General features: G+C 45.6%; 1 protein-coding gene across 2 annotated transcripts in view; it reads left to right on the forward strand.

The window, feature by feature from the left end:
• GNA13 (guanine nucleotide binding protein (G protein), alpha 13) overlaps positions 1–8626 on the forward strand; it is a 37379-nt gene extending 28753 nt beyond the window's left edge. For both annotated transcript variants that reach the window (XM_012733139.1, XM_004693457.2), the window contains exon 4: positions 4637–8626. In XM_012733139.1, the coding sequence (XP_012588593.1) occupies positions 4637–5209 (573 nt within the window). In that variant the 3' untranslated portion in view covers positions 5210–8626. The remainder of the gene's footprint in view (positions 1–4636) is intronic.
• Positions 8627–16216: the final 7590 nt, after the last annotated feature.

The following is a 16216-nucleotide window of genomic DNA, read 5'->3' on the forward strand; positions in this document are numbered from 1 at the left end:
AAGACTTCCCATGTTTGAAAATGAGATTGCACATTATCTATTCTACTCGTGTCCTTTGTATTTTTTAAGAAACAGAAAACAGTGGGTTGATTGACTTCTAAACTTCCCAGCCAGTGCAGTTCTGCAGCGGCAGCTCTCTGTGCGAAGTGACCGTGGAGGCTGTGGCAGGCTGCTGTGGTTGCAGAGGAGGCATCGAGAGGGGTGTCCACTGTGTTGAGGGGTTCCTGCAGGGCGGTGGCCCTCCACTGACACTGGGCACCTGCACTGTCTCTTCTCCAGGGAGACGCTGAAGGCTTCACTGCTGGACAGGTCACTGTTGCTTAAAAATGTCTGTAAGCCACTGCCCCAGTCATCAGTTACCAGCTGAATTTGGTTTAGCCTCACCTGCCTCATCCTCAAGCAAATTTCTGTTACAAATTTTAATGTGACCTTATGGGTTCTTGAAGTTTTTAACTTTAAAAATAGAACTGGAGGGAAAGTCTAAACGAAACCTGTTGCAAGTGGAAAGGTAGCTTACTGTTACTAATGTGTCTGGGACGTGTGGGCAAAGTACTTTCTTCTGCTCTAGCAGGATATGTTTTCCATCTTCTTCTGTATTTTGCTGAATTGCTTTCTACCCGCCCTCAAGCCACTAGTTTTTCCTCCTGCCTGATCCAGCTGTTAGAGTTAGTGTCTCCATGGTTTTCTGTTTTTGCTCATGTGCACGTTACTGCGCTTGTTGATAAGACCTGCTCCACTGTCCCTTTTCTGTCTGGCCGCCTGGTAAGCCTTCAGAAAGAGTTAAGCGTAGGCCATATGCGGAGAAACCTGAGTAGTCAATTAGTAGTCAAACTAATTTTTAAAGAGATACTTCATGTTTTCCATCTAAGTGGTGCCGACATGACCTGCTTTCCTCAGTTTGCCTTTTCAGAGGGCCCTCCTGGGGGGTGCTGATCAGCTAGGTCCTCCCTCGTCCTCAGTGTTGGCCCTTGCTCTCCCCCCATGCTGTTAGTGCAGTAGGCATATGCTTACTTGTCTTTGACAGTCTAATTCCTTAAGGGCAAGAACTCACCTCTTGACTGTGAAATGTTGCGTTTTGGATGCCCACCGACGATGCCTAGCTTGTAGTTGACACTCACCAGATAGCTTTTGAGGGTGTGATTCTTTCAAAACAGTGTGGCTGGCTTCGGAGGGCTGCGCTTTAACCAGTTGCACCACCAGGGAGGGCCCACACTGCATCCAGTCCATTGGTATTAGGTGCTTCGAGTCTTATTGCTCCGTACATCCCTGAGGCCACATCAGAAATCAACAAAAGAAAAAAGTGGGTGGTCCTTCGGTGAAGGAGAGGAGACTGACCCTGAGCATGCTCCGAGCAGGCGCCATTCCTGTGCAGGGCAGACAAGTCACAGGGTTGCCCTTGCTAAGCAGCTTCCTGCGGACGTGCCTTCTCCATGAAGCTTGATCTGGGAGCCCAAGACCCTCCGGGAGGTGGAGCAGGCCAGGAGTCATGGAGGTGGGCTCTGTGGCCAGTCCTCTGGATGCCTCCATCCAGAGCTGCTCTGTGCCCGCAGGCATCTCTCAATCTCCATTTCTCCACCCATAACAAGGGGCGGTCAGAGAACTGACTGTGCAGGGCAGCGGGAACCGGTACATGAAATAAGCCCTGGCTTCCTGGGTTCGTTCCCTTGAGTGTGTGACCGAATCCCATAGGCTGGGGCTCAACAACATACCTTTATTTCTCACGGTTCTGAAAGAAATTCCAAGATCAAGCTGCTGGCTGGCTTGGTGTTTTTCTGGTCAGGACTTCACTGTGTCTTTACAGTGCCTTTGGTTGGCACGTAAGTCCTCAACCTGACGGCATTATTTAACCTTCATTACCTCCTAAAGCCCTATCCCCAGTACCGTCACACTGGGTGGGTGGTGGGGAGAGAGGGTTGAGGAGGAGGTGAGAACTTTCAACAGATGAATTTTGAAAGAGGCGTCATAGTGCAGCCCGGAAGGGTGTTTCAGATGAGAGGAGACACAGCCCACTGAGGCAGGACACACGAGGCTTTTCTGTGTAACAAAGGGAGTATGAAGTGCTTGGCTCTAACATCAGAGCAGACTGCTAAAAGGCCATACAAGTGAGTGGACAGCGAGGGCTATCATGTGAAGCTTCATGCAGGTCTGATGCCATGCTCTGTTGAGCTTGGACAGTACAAAACAACTTCCAGGTCCAGAAGGAGGGAGAAGGAGCACCCTGAAAACCAGTCAGCAGAGCACGGAGCTCGTGCCGTAAGGAACCTCATGATCTACGGACATGCTTTAGGAGAGCTGCTTTGGGAGCAGCTTAGAGATGGGTCCCAGGCGGAGAGCCCTGGCTGTTCATACCTGAGGTGACGAGAATGCGGGCAGTGGCGGGGGCTGTTGGGGGGCGAGGTAAAAGGGAAGCACGCTACCTAGCCGGACTTGGAGGAGTAGGAAAGAAGACAGCGAGTTTTCTTAATGAACGTGTTTGTGAGCACAGCGCCTCTCTGGTGGGCACTGAGAATTGCCCGCCACTACTCTGCAGGGGGAGGACTCCTGGCAGCAGAGCCGCGGTGGGCACGAGAGCGGGGCGCAGCTGCCCGGGTAACACACCGACTGTGCCAAGCGTAGTTCTTAAGCACATCACCCACGGAGTCAGGTAGCCACAGCTCCGCAGGAGGTTCACTTCTCTATGTTACAGACAAGGAAAGTGAGTCGCAGAAAGGGTCGTGACTTCTCTAAGTCACATGGTATGTGGGGAGCTGCTCTAGAGTTCACAGTCCTGGTCATGTTACTGTGCCACACCATTCAGCACTGGATTGTATTGTCCTGTTTCATGCTTCACATGAGTCAGCTTTTAGTTTCCTTAGTAGGTGAGAAACCACTTATGGCAGTAATAAATAACTTCATTTTTATGGAATTAGAAAATTTAAAAAAAGGGTCTGTCATTTTTCAGGTAGCGGGCGCGCACGTATTCACACACACACAGAAAATTGGTACCATCTTTCTGGAGAGGACTTGGGCATTAAGTGTCCAAGGTCATTCACATACAAGCCTTGACTTCATTATCTTAGTCCTGGTTATTTAATCTCAGGAAATAGTCCAAAAGAAAAGCAAAAGTATGAGAATGTTAATTGCATCATTTCTACTAATTAAAAAATGGAAACACCCTTAAACGCCCACTAGTAGGGGAATGTTTGTGCGCATTAATCCACTTGATGTGTTTTTATTCTTCTAAAATGAAATGTAACTGCGTGTGGAGTGACAAGTGTTAAGCAAAAAAAAATATGTCCCGCGAATTATTAGGGTGATAGGTAGGAAATCAAAAGCTAGGTGGAAACTAGAGTTAGTAGGGTTCTGAATTACTTAATTTGTGGCTTTGCATCGCAGATAGCTAAGACCTGCCCATTTTTTAATTTTGCCTTGATTTTTAAAGATAGTTTTGACCTTGATGAAAACTTCAAGGCTCTTCTATTCAGTGGTCAAAAGACTGTGTTAATGTTCTGGGAAAATAGTAGCTGAGAAGAAAGACTCTATTACTCAGCGTAAGGAGTGTGGTCATGGGCTCGCCGAGATGGCGTGTGCTCGGGGCCTGGTGGCCACTGATCCAAACCTCAGGAAGGACTCCTGTGAGCCTTGCCAGACTCTGAGGCAGGTAGGCCAAGAGTGGGCACCTTCATTTCACAGGCTGAGATGCTGCCAGAGTGAGTGAAGACACGCTACTTAGCCTTACACTGGACACAGCCCAGCAGACCCACAGGGAACTTGGTTAGTGAGTTACGTGGAGCAGGTGTTTTCTACGCTTGTCTTCCAGCAATGGCAATAGGGCGTGTTAGCAGAACACTGTGTCGGGTGGTAGGGTGGGGGGAGAAAAGTAGTCCTGGGTTCACAATAAAAGATCTCTTAGACTAGCCTAGAAAGAGGCAGGACCTTGAACGAGGCAGTGACGTGTGAGCATTGACATTTCAGACCTCGTGCTTCTGTGAGCGGCAGCAGGGCGCAGGTGTGTGTGTGTGAGCGGAAGGGCTGGAGCTGAAAGGGAACAGCGAGCAGTGATCATGAAGGTGGAGATCCAGCAACGGGTAGGGCTGGGAGGACCACTGATGGAGACTTGAACTGAAAATGGAGTAGTGCTGGGCCCTCCCTGGTGGCACAGAGTGGGAGGAGCGCCGCTCTGCGAAGCTAAGCCCAGCCTTGGCCACTTCAGTGCGAGTTCCACCCACAGCCCTGGAGACCTCTCCTATGTCGCCCGCTGCTCCTCTCAGTAATGCACTTCTTCAGTCGGCCTGTTCTGCTCCCCACTCTGTTTCTGGTGAAGCCTCTCACCATCCCTGCACCTCAGGCCTGTATCCCATTTCTGTATGCATAAATAATTCTTTTTTTTTTTTTTAAATGATTACGTGCTAAAGGAGAGAAAAACAGTAGGTCTGCTCTTTCGCAGTGAGGTTGGAAGCAAACCTGTGTGCTGGCATTGCAGCATAACGGGATTTCATAAGGAGGATGATCATAGTATTGAGTGTTAATGTTACAGGAGACATCATTAAAACGCTAGATTTTGCGTATTTTACTCACTAGGCCAGTTAGCAGTACATTAAAAATTCCAGTTATTTCTGAATTACTAAGTGTAAGACACTGTTTTTCTCTCTCTCAGGAGTATATTCCGTCACAGCAAGACATTCTGCTTGCCAGGAGACCCACCAAAGGCATTCACGAGTACAGCTTTGAAATTAAAAATGTTCCTTTCAAAATGGTTGATGTAGGTGGTCAAAGATCAGAAAGAAAACGTTGGTTTGAATGCTTTGACAGTGTGACATCGATACTCTTCCTTGTTTCCTCAAGTGAATTTGACCAGGTGCTTATGGAAGATCGACTGACCAATCGCCTTACAGAATCTCTGAACATTTTTGAAACAATCGTCAATAACCGGGTTTTCAGCAATGTCTCCATAATTCTCTTCTTAAACAAGACAGATTTGCTTGAGGAGAAAGTACAGGTTGTGAGCATCAAAGACTATTTCTCAGAATTTGAAGGAGATCCCCACTGCTTAAGAGACGTCCAGAAGTTCCTGGTGGACTGTTTCCGCGGCAAGCGCCGGGACCAGCAGCAGAAGCCTCTCTACCACCACTTCACCACCGCCATCAACACGGAGAACGTGCGCCTCGTCTTCCGGGACGTGAAAGACACGATTCTTCACGACAACCTCAAGCAGCTCATGCTGCAGTGACGTGCACAAGACTTGCTATTTTCATATCTCTTTTTGTCTCCTTGATTGTTCTGTTTGTTTTTTAAAATAGCAGTTTACAACAGGACTTAGACAAATCTTGATTTTGTGTTTGACTTCTTGGAAATCTTAGTCCTTTCGTGGACTTTGGTTTGTGGCTGAGAGCTGTTGAACAAGCACATCTCCAATACTTTAGGCTTTGATCTGTCTCACTGTGGCTTCCATTTGAGTGAAGTTGTCACTTCCTGCCAGACCTCAGACTAGGTATAATCCAGGCTTTAAATTCTGCCACTTTTAAACTGAATTCTTCTGGAGTGCCAAGTGTAGAAGGTGTCTTACGTCTGTGTAGATACAGGTTAAGAATATACAGTACTAGAACAAAGCATTTTTGCCTGCCCTGCCCAGGTGGCATCACTTGCGCCTCGCTTCACAGCGACCTGTTTGAAAGGGCTATGGGAAAGCAGTTTGAGCTGTGGGATGACATTCTATAGACTGACACACATTTTGCCTTTATGTTTTTTAAATTGCTTACACAACAGTTTTTCAATTTCTGTGTTTTCCGAAGGTAATATTCTCAGTGTTTTAAAGTTTACATAGAAGCTTCTGGTCTGATGCAGGTGGAGGTTCACAAACGGTACGGGGGAGCAAAAGACAAGGCCAGAGGTGGCGTTCTGCCAGAGGTGATGAGCAGCCTGTAATCTGCCCATTTCCTGCTTCATTGTCAGGTATTTAATGTGCCATGTGGGAGACACTCTGGGCCTAACAGTAAATAAAATTGCAAACAGCTTAATAACAGGGCCTCCAGGATGGTATGTGTTTCACACTGAGACCGATACCTGCCTCAGACGATGTGGAGCTGACTGTAGGAAGCCCTCGTCTCACCACAGACATCTTCCTTTTGCTCCCCCGTCCCTTCCCGTCAGTTCCATACTGTGCCATTGGTGGGATTCTTGGTCTGAAGCGTCCCAGGCAGTATTTTCCTGTCAGATCATTCCAGGCATCATTTGGAATTCCTATTTATTCTTGGTGTATCTCTCAAAGATACAGTGTATGATATTTGTGCCGTTGTTTATAAATAATAAACAATACATTCTGAGGTACATTCTGAATGTTTAAGGATAATTCTGAGGGTGGTGAGTAGTAATTTTTCCAGTTCACACCTAAAGATGATTATATTTGACAACCCTTCCCCCCCCCAGCCACTTACCAAATTAAAATGGACCCTCAAAAAAGGAACTTTGTGATGTAAAAAACACACATTGTGACTTCATCAGGATGACGGGTTTGCAGCAGTAGAGACAGGCCGTGTAGGCTGCTTACTAGTAGTGTTAGAATTGGGCGGAGAAGCAGCTGCGCGAGGCTAGGGACATTTTGCAGTCTGACTGCTTCTCTCCTTTTCCTGAGCGTTGTGATTGAGACTGTGATCTGTCACTTTACTGTATAAGCTGACTGTGTTCTCAGGTATTTTATTGACTAGGAAGTTTTGAAAGAATGGTCAAAATGATTGATACCCAGCTTTCCCAAGACTTGTTATGTCTTGCAGTCCAGGATGAGAGTAGAGCTGTCAGTGAGCTGAACCAGGGAGGGGTGGTTTTTAAGAGATCTGGCTTCTCTTGCATTTGAAGTTCCATCACCATCATACCCACAATATCCAGTGCTTCATGCCCTGGTGTGTACATGAGCTGTAGACATGTAGCCCGCATCCATGCAAGCATTCAGAGTGGAACTCAAGCGTGTTTGAGTAGTGCTTCTTGCCAAAAAGAATACATTGTTTGAATTCACAGTTAGAATAATTTCAGTGCTAATGGATATCTGAATGTGTGCATTCAGTTACATTAGAACTTTTCTTCAATGGAAAGTCTTGTAATTTAGCAAATAGCTTCATTGAATGGCCAAAATTTTCTTTAATGCCAGTGAGGGCCAAAGTGAGTGTTCTGCATAAAGAGAATTTTAGTTAAGTTAAAATGTGAACTCTGTTATATGAACCATGCAAATGCCTGACAAAGCAGAAATCTCCAACTTTTCCCATCTTGACTACCACCAAGAATGACTAAAACACACAGATCCGATATTAGTCAGGAGCGTTTGTGACTTTCTTACCTGGTGTGTGTGATGTCTGGGAGCCTCCAGTTTTCTGTCAAGTCCAGAGTGCACGAGGCTGCGTGACCTGCGCTGAGGGGCAGGCTTGTGTTCAGCCTGGAGCTTTAGTCGGAATTCCTTGCAGGCTGTATTTTTGAACCATTTGAAATGAATTCTAAACCTAGATCCTTTTGAAGTAACCACTATATGAAGAGGGAGATGAAATTTTGTGAGCAAAATCAAAAGGTGCTCATAACTTTCTATGCCAGTTCCCCCCACCCCATCTCTAAAGAAATAATTTAAAATTCTTTGGTGTGTTTTTGTTTCTCCAAGAGTTCGTGATTATGAGTTAGAATAAAATGTGCCTCGTCCTCTTTCACGTTCTGTTCTAAAATCTGAATGTATCTTGGCTAATTCTTAAGAAATATCACACAAGTGTCTTCGTTGACCTTGGAGAAATTTATAGTATACAGAGTTGCCTTATAAATCAAAATCACCATAAACTTGGTCCTTGATTTTTATAGAGAAGAGGATTTTTGTCTTATATGTTCTCTGAAAATCTAAGGTATGCCACTTAAATATTATTTCCAGTAACTTGAATCATTGCTTTCTGCCAAATGTTGTATTCAATGGAAACCTTCATTTCAGTTTTATTGTCTGGAAAGGACCCTGTATAGCTAGAGAGCAACCCCAGCCAAAGGGTGCAGAATCGAATGAGAAAGATCAGTTGTGTTTCCTGTGAAGTTTCACTGGGAGGTAATTTACACAGTAGAGCTTCTCTGGCTCATCTCAAGTGAGCGATTGAGGGAAACCATGTTCAATTGGTAGCAGTGGTTGGTTTAAGGTAGAAGGAAGTAAGATTACCTCAATACCAAAATTATTAGGAGTATTCATTTAGATTAAAAAAAAATCACATGCCCTATACTTTTTCAAAAGAGGAAATGAGTCAGTCTTCACTTCCAGTGTAAACCCAAGTACTTGTATTTATGCTTTTGATAAAATGTATTTTCAGCAATAGTACACTTATCCCATTATGCCGTAGTTATGTGAAGAATAAAGTTGCCAAGTTATGTTCTGTTATGTTCTGAAATTCAAGTCACTATTTGAGAAGTCCTCAAATGGGTGGTTTCATTTCTAGTGAGACATTCAGACAAAACCCCAAGCCAGGCCATTTGAAACAAGGTTCTCTGCATTGCAGTCTGGGCAGTGTTACCCCTGTATATGTAACGAGAAGGCTAACTATCAGTGTTAACGCTTTATTTCTTGTTTGAACCCCTGAAATCATGCCTGTAAAATTCAGTCACATTTGTAACAAGCTCCCTAATAAATTTAGAGAAAGTCTCTCTGTTACCTTTTTATTTCTTTCACTTCTGTTTGAAGAATCAACGGGACTTTGCACATCCTTTTCATTCGGAAAGCTGACCCAGACCCAGGCCACCTTTACCTCCTGTCATGTCATGCTGAGTTCCATTAGTCAGTGCCATGCTGCGTCGCACTGCAGGCTGACGTGGGCAGGGAGGAGCTGTGTGAGAGTGGGCACAGCACGGCTGTGTCACGGTACAAGGTTACGTTAGGGCTTCGTAAAGTCATACAGGGACTGAAGTGGAAGTTTCAGCTGAACGTGCTAATAAACACGTTGGACTTGATTTTTTCCAGTACCATCAAGCTGCTGTCCCCTTAGGCCAGTGATTCCTACCACCATCTGCAGTCCAGTGTCTCCCACTGTCCCACGGCGGTCTTTTGTCTGTGCTTGGATGTGCCATTAGCATTTAAATAATCCTGTTCGCTCTTGTGACATCCATCCTAACACTGATTTCAGATGTCAGCGCTTATATGAAACAAAACGCATGAATGATAGGGCAGTATTTTCTGGGTACATAGATTTTCCAACTTTTCCAAATCTGTTGACAATGATGAGAAATTCCAGGTGGAGCCAAGTAAGCCAGGACCTGCTTGATGAGTGTCAGTCATGAACATCATGATGAAGACGCTACTTCTGTGGTGTGTGATTTGGGTTCAGGGAGCTTCTCGGTCGTATTTCTTGCCAGAGTGAATAATGCATTTGTCCTGCCTATTTGATGGTACCAAGAAATAAATGAGAGGAAGGTGGGTAGAGGTTAGTTCTGTGTAACTGTGAAGCCCGCTTTGCCACTGCGCTTTCTTTACCTCATCCAGAAAGCAGAATTGCAAAATGTTTTAAGTGGCTTTTCTTCTACTACTCTAAGGTGGTAAGAGCTCAACTACCCCAAGAAGCCTTATTAAAAGTATATTTTGTACAACCTCATAGATACTGTACCTAACCAAACATGATGTATTAGCTCTGTATAAAAGTATTTGTGGCTTAAGTTTTGTTTTTTACATCTTTTTATAACTCTCCAGGAATGAAGCACATCTGATATGGTTGTAAATTTTTTTCTTCTGTCCGTGCTTTAGTTCAGGATTGACAATAAATTATTTCTAAAGGAGGTCTAAAAGTGGAAAGAAGGCTTGATTTTATACAATGAGTTGCTTCTTAAGTCTTTTTTTACTTCTGTACATATTATGCAAACCTTTTGCCTCTTGCTATTAATATTTGCTTTGTAAAAATGACAATAAACATTTATAAACTCAAATACTATGATGTTATTTAAATTAGCAAGTCAGTATAAAGTAGTACTTGATTTAAAGTTTGACTGCGCAAGCTCAGCTAGTGACTTAATAGCACGGGAATCCATTAGGGCAAATCTCCAACACCACTTTGCCTCAGTATTGGTCTGTAAACTTCTTATTCAAGATGGAGATACGGCCTTTCCCCGAGGAAGTTCCCAGACACTTACATGTGCTTTGACCTGGGGATAATGAAGGGGAGCCGCTGTTTTTCTGAGCTCCTCTCAATGGCTGGAACTCCACTCAGCTGTCTCTGAACTCCAGGTTTGTCCTGGAGCTGTTATTTCTACTGAAATGGGGCTTTAAAAATGTACCATGTTACTGCTCATTTTATGTTTCTATAAACTGCTTTAAATTAAGATTCACAGAAAAATTGCCAACAGGGTAGCCACGCCTCCATAGCTCCCCCCTTCCCATCTTGTATTAATGGGGTACAGTGTCATCACTAATGCACCGCTACAGATACTTCATTACTAACCAAAGCCCATACTAGTATTTCCTTAGTCATTTCCTTAGTCTTTCCCCAAGGCCCCTTGGACTCCAGATTCCATCCAGACATCATGTAACGTTTAGTTGTGTCTGCTTGGGCTCCTCTTGGCTGTCACAGCTTCTCATACTTGTCTGTGTGGGACAACCAGCCTGCTTAGCTTTGAGGAGAGGATTCCCGGGGAGCTCCACTTTCTGTTAGGATCTGTCTGGGGGTGTCTCATGACTAGACTGGGTTCTGTGGAGGCTACAGAGGTATAAAAATAACTTCTCCTTAACTTGACTCAGGGACACAAGTCCACTCATCTTTTCCCCTTGCAACTTCAGCTCAGTGAGACATTGTTCAATAACTTCTCTTAGCTGGCATTTATGAAAGGTGAGCTGCCCTTCCTCAAAGCAGAACCAAGGGCCTCAGCCCACAACCGGAGTTGCAATGCAGGTATGAAGAAATAAATGGCCTAGCGCAGGGGCTGTTCCCAGACTGGTTGAGTACAGTCTCTGGCAAATAAAGTTCTGTGCCAAGGCCTCGCTGTGGGCATGAAAGCGCGCAGTTAACTCCCAAGAAAACTTGGACTTAGAAATACGGACAAGTTGGAGATGGCGACAGGTTTTCAGTGAGAGTTCACACCGCACATGGAGACGAAATTCACCTCAGTACTGAATCCCCCAAACAAGTCTTTTTTAAGCAAACAAAAGCACAAACCCTTTCATATGCTATTGTCGCATCAAGGAATATTCTTCTCTGCCCAAGGAAATAATAGCTGAAAGTTAAAGCCTGGCAGCTGAGGGGTTGGTTGGCACAATCCCATGGGGCCAGCATGGGGGGCTGCTCCTTGCCCACAGTGTGGGTTGTTGAAAAAGAACAGAGAAACTTTGCTGTCTTGTGAATGCAGAAAACTGGGTTTGGAGGACAAGCCAGAGGGTGGTTTGGGGACAGGAAATTGGGCAAATCCTCAAAACTGAATGACCCAGGGCAGCGTTTTAAAATGCAGACAGATGCTCATGTTCCCTCAGAAACGAGTGGGGCACCCGAGATACAGCGTTGTGCGGGGCGGGGGGGGGGGGGACCTGCAAACGCCCAACTACATTTCACAAGCCCTTTTTCAAGTTCACCAAGACGACAAATGGCACAAGCAAGCGTTTGATGGCGGCTATTCGGCTAGTCGAGGCGATGCGCCCTCACTGCCTGGTGCCAGGAATGCTGAGGAAGTTGTGTCCACAATGAACAGCTACATTGAGGTTGATTTTTCTTTTCCCCTTAAAAGAAAAATCATGATAGGAAAACATAAGCAATGAAACCTTTTTAAAAACTCAATCAGGGCCCTCCTGCTGGCTTCAGGGTTAAGGCTCGGTGTTATCACCACTGCCGCCTGAGTTCGATCCCCCGCCAGGGAGTGACCCACATGGCACGGCAGACCTCTCCTGACCCACCCGCTGCTCCCCTCAGCAGTGAATTCAGTCAGCCTACCAGTTCTGCTCCCCGCTCTCTCTGGTAATCCTCTCACCCACCCCGCCACCCCGAACCTCTGGCTCACATACACCCCAGTTCTTCTACAGGCAAAATACATGAATAAATAAATTAAAACTTGATCACTCTTCTAACTAATGACACCACAGCTTTGGACTTGGGCTTGATTTTCTGTACTGTCAAATACTGAAGAGGGGAGTGTGGCGCGTGAAACGAAACCCAAGGCCAAATTCTACTGACCTTGGGAGAGAAAAATAGAGTTGTTTTCTTTTTCTAGTATCCTACATGGAAAGTCCCAGTTCTTGTGAACGGCCTGGCATGCCGTTTGTTTTAATGCCTGCATGGGTGCACCCTAACAGTATCTGAAAGAGATCAACACTACACCGTGATGCAGCAATCTTGATGAACTTGCTTATTGATGCCAACTTCCTACACACAACCTTTGTGTTTATGGAGCGGGTTATACTTTGGGGTAAGGAAAGGGGGTGCCATTAGTGTGAAAAAGAAATACATTCCAGAAGCATCAAGTCCCTGCCCCACTCAGGTACTGCACCAGCCTCCCTTTGCACAATCCTTCCAGCTTCCCTTGGTCCGACTCCACAAGTCCACTCTTTCCCCTTGTTACTGCCCTCTGGTTCTCTTTGCCAGACCCAAACCTACTCACTCTTAAGGCCCAGTTCCGAGGAAGCTTTCTGGGTTTCTACCCAGCCTGAGGTCAGGAACAATGTTCTTCCTCTGAGTACTTGCCCCACCTCAGTCCTCTCGGGAGGCACTAACAGCATTCTGCCTCAGAGCTATATGGTCAAGGGTTGCACCTCTTTTTTTATATATACTCAAAAGGGCAGGTTTATTATGAAAAGGGAAGGAAAGTCAAGGATGTTTGCCCAGACACCAGCGGGCAGAAGAGCTGCCCCTGAAAGGCCAGGTTTGTGAAGAGAGGTCTGCATAGTCCCCAGAGGACAGTCCTGGGGCTCGGGGGGGCCAGCTGCTTGCTTGATGCTGAAGCAGCTGTGTAGACACAGGTGGGAGGGGCTGCTGCTCCCCTGTGAGCTGAAAGCCACACAGATGCCCTTGCTCAGCTCCCCAAGGGTCCGCTGATGTTTCCAGGAGGAGCCTACACAGAGTCTACCTCAGGAAACTCCCAGTTGAGTGGTCACCTGACTGAGGCCACACGGGAGGGGCGGACAGAACGCCCCCTGTTGTGTGGGTGCTGGTGGCTCTCCAGCTGACTGTTACTCAGTCACTCTAGGAGTGCCCTGATGAGACCATTTATCTGAGAAAAGGAGACTGAGTTAGATGGCTTCTGTGGTTACTACATACAGATTCTCAAAAGCCTTCTAGAATATTCCAACCTGTGATGATTGCTTATGGTAGAGTAGAGTGATCACACAGAGTTCCTAGGAGAAGGTCTTCAGATCTTGCTGAAAGTAATAGAGAGGGATTCTGGGAGAAATCATAAGTACCTTCTAAGACTTACAATCTAATTTTAAAAAAAGATTATGCATATAGAACTGGGGTTCAGGCCCGAAGTGCAGGTGGTAAGAGAATTCACCAGAGACAGAGTGGGGAGCAGAACAGGTTGACTGAGAAGTGCATTGCTGAGGGGAGCAGTGGGCGGGTCAGGAGAGGTCCTGCCATGTGGGTCACCTCCAGGGTGGGGATTGAACTCATGCTGAAGTGGCTTTAGCCTCTTAGTGCTGCGCTTTAACCCGCTGCCCCACCAGGGAGGGCCAGAATCTGATGTTTTAAACGCTTTTCCTGCACACTTCCTCATGGGAAATTTCCTTGCAAAAAGCCATAGACAGTCAGGTCATGTTAGTCTTGGCATCTGCTAGTCTCAGAAGCTCGTTGGAATATATGAAATTACCTGAAGGGCAGCTCCTCCTGTCTTCTGCTTAGTTCAGCCTGAGCGCCATCTCATGGTTCTGGAGGCTGGACCAGGGCCCAGTGTGGTCAGGTCTGGCAAGCGCCCCTGTGGGTGGTAGACTGACTTCTCACGGTCCCCTCACCTGCCAGAAACAGCACTCGTCTGTTTTAAAGCCATGAGCCCATATATCAGGGCTCCATCCTCATGAGCCCATTTCATCCCCAAGTTCTCACCTTCCAGTACCGTCATTTATGGGATTAGTTTCAACAAGTGAATTTGGTGTTCTTAGCAGTGAGCTCATAAATGCCACCCAAAATGTCATCTGGCTTGCCTTGAATCCAATTTGATTTTCTTTTTTTCCCCTCAATTATCCCCCCCAGTGATGGGGGCAGGGATGTAAGAATCTGGCCACTAGGGGCCTCCCTGGTGGTGCAGGGGTTAAAGTCTCAGGACTATCAAGCTGTCACCAGTCAAGGAGGCCTGAGTGCCATCCAGGGCCAGGGAGCTGACCCATGTGGTGCAGCAGACTGCTCCTGTCTCACCCACTGCTTCCCTCAGCAGTGTATTTCAGTCAATTCACCTACTTCGCTCCCCACTCTGTCTCTGGTGGGTGGTCATATCTCTGGCCTATACCCCAGTTCTTGTGTGCATAAATAAATAAAAATCAATCTTTAAAAATAAAGAAGAAGAGTCCAGCCACTCTCAAACATCTGTGGGTCCATACCTTTTTAGGTATAAATGTTCTCCACATGACACCAAAAACTCTTGGTGGGAAATCACCCCCACATCTCACTACTCTACAACTACCATAACTCATTTTGATATTTCTGTCTCATCAGTGTTCCCTCTGTGTGAGTCATCAACATACCACTAGCTTTACTTCCACTTCCAGTGATAATTGTTTGAAATAGTTGCATGTTTCACTTAGTGCCCGCTTCTATTTTCTACTTGAACTTGGGGTCCAAACCAGTGATGTAAACTCTTCTTATGGTGACAACAGTGAAGATGTCTGTTTGTTTTCAATTCCTGCCAGTCAGATTACTCCTGAGCCAGACACCAGAAAGTTTGAGTTAAAGTTAATATTATCATCAGGTAAATGCAAATCAAAACTACAATAAGCTACCACATCACACCTATGAAGATGGCTAAATAAAAGGAAAAGACACTAGCAAGTGTTGACAAGAATGTGGAGAAATTAGAGTCTTTATACATTGCTGGTGAGATTGGAAAATAGTCCAGCAAAATAGTGATGCAAAATTGTTAAAATCATATTCCATGACTTTGTTATTATGAAGTGTCCACAAGAGGCCCATATGTGGACAGGGGACATAGCTCGGGGCTAGGAGTAGAGAAATGGGGAGCAAATGTTAATGGGGCGTGCATCCTCTGGTAATGATGAATTATGCTTAGATTTGCACGTAGGCTTATACAACTGTGTGAATCTACTAAAAGCCATTGAATTATGCCCTTTAAATGTGTGAATTTTATAGTACATGATTAGATCCACAGTAAGGATGTTTTGTAAAAAGAATGTAAGCCTTTGATCACGCCATGCCGTTTGCAACAAGTCTGAAAATAGACACCAAAGGTTGACATTTTTCAGCATGATGGTGAGCACAAGACATTTTGTCTTCTTTACACTTTCCTGTTTTCTAAATTTTCTACAAAGAGCATCTGTTGCTTTTCTATTGAGAAATGAATAAACATTTAAAAGCAAAAGAGCAACTCTATATTTGTATAAGCTTCTCTGTGCTTGTTTTAAAACAATTCATCTACTTCTTTTATCTCCATCATCACACTGGGATTACTTACTTGCTTCCCAGTCTGATTTCTGGAATAGACTGTAAACCCTCAGAAGGCAGAGAGTACTGGCTTTGTCTCATTCACCGAGTCTAGTAGCTTCAGGGATATAAGTGATCAGAAAAGAATTGTTCTGAATTTATTGTTACTGCTGGTGATAAAAAGATGACCCGCCTATGAAGTTGAATTTAAGAGGCTCACGCTCAGGGCCTCCCTGGTGGCCTACGGGTTAAGCCTCAGCTCTGCTGCTAGTATAGCCTGAGTTTGATGCCCAGCCAGGGAGTGACCCACATGGCACAGCAGACCTCTCCTGTCTCCCCGCTGCTCCCCTCAGCAAGGTATTTCAATAGATCTGCCTGTTCTGCTCCCCACTCTGTCTCTGATGAATCCTCTCACTCCACCCAGTTCCCCTCTGCTTTATACCCCAATAAATAAATCTTTTAAAAAACTCACACTCTGGTGTGGGAGAAAGCACAGGGCATAGTTAAGCCAAGCTATCCAGTAGTAAGTCCAGGCAAGGGTACTAGATAAAATGCTATGGCCTTCGGAGAAAGGCTGCCGCTCCCATCTCGATAGAATCAGAGACACCTTTAGGGAGAGAAGGCATTTGAGTAGGGCCTGCAAACGTGACTTCAACATTCCTGGAGCTGAGAAGCAGGAAAGG

Source organism: Condylura cristata, unplaced genomic scaffold (assembly GCF_000260355.1).
Source record: "Condylura cristata isolate star-nosed mole 26May11 unplaced genomic scaffold, ConCri1.0 scaffold00038, whole genome shotgun sequence".
Taxonomy (NCBI): Eukaryota; Metazoa; Chordata; class Mammalia; order Eulipotyphla; family Talpidae; genus Condylura; species Condylura cristata.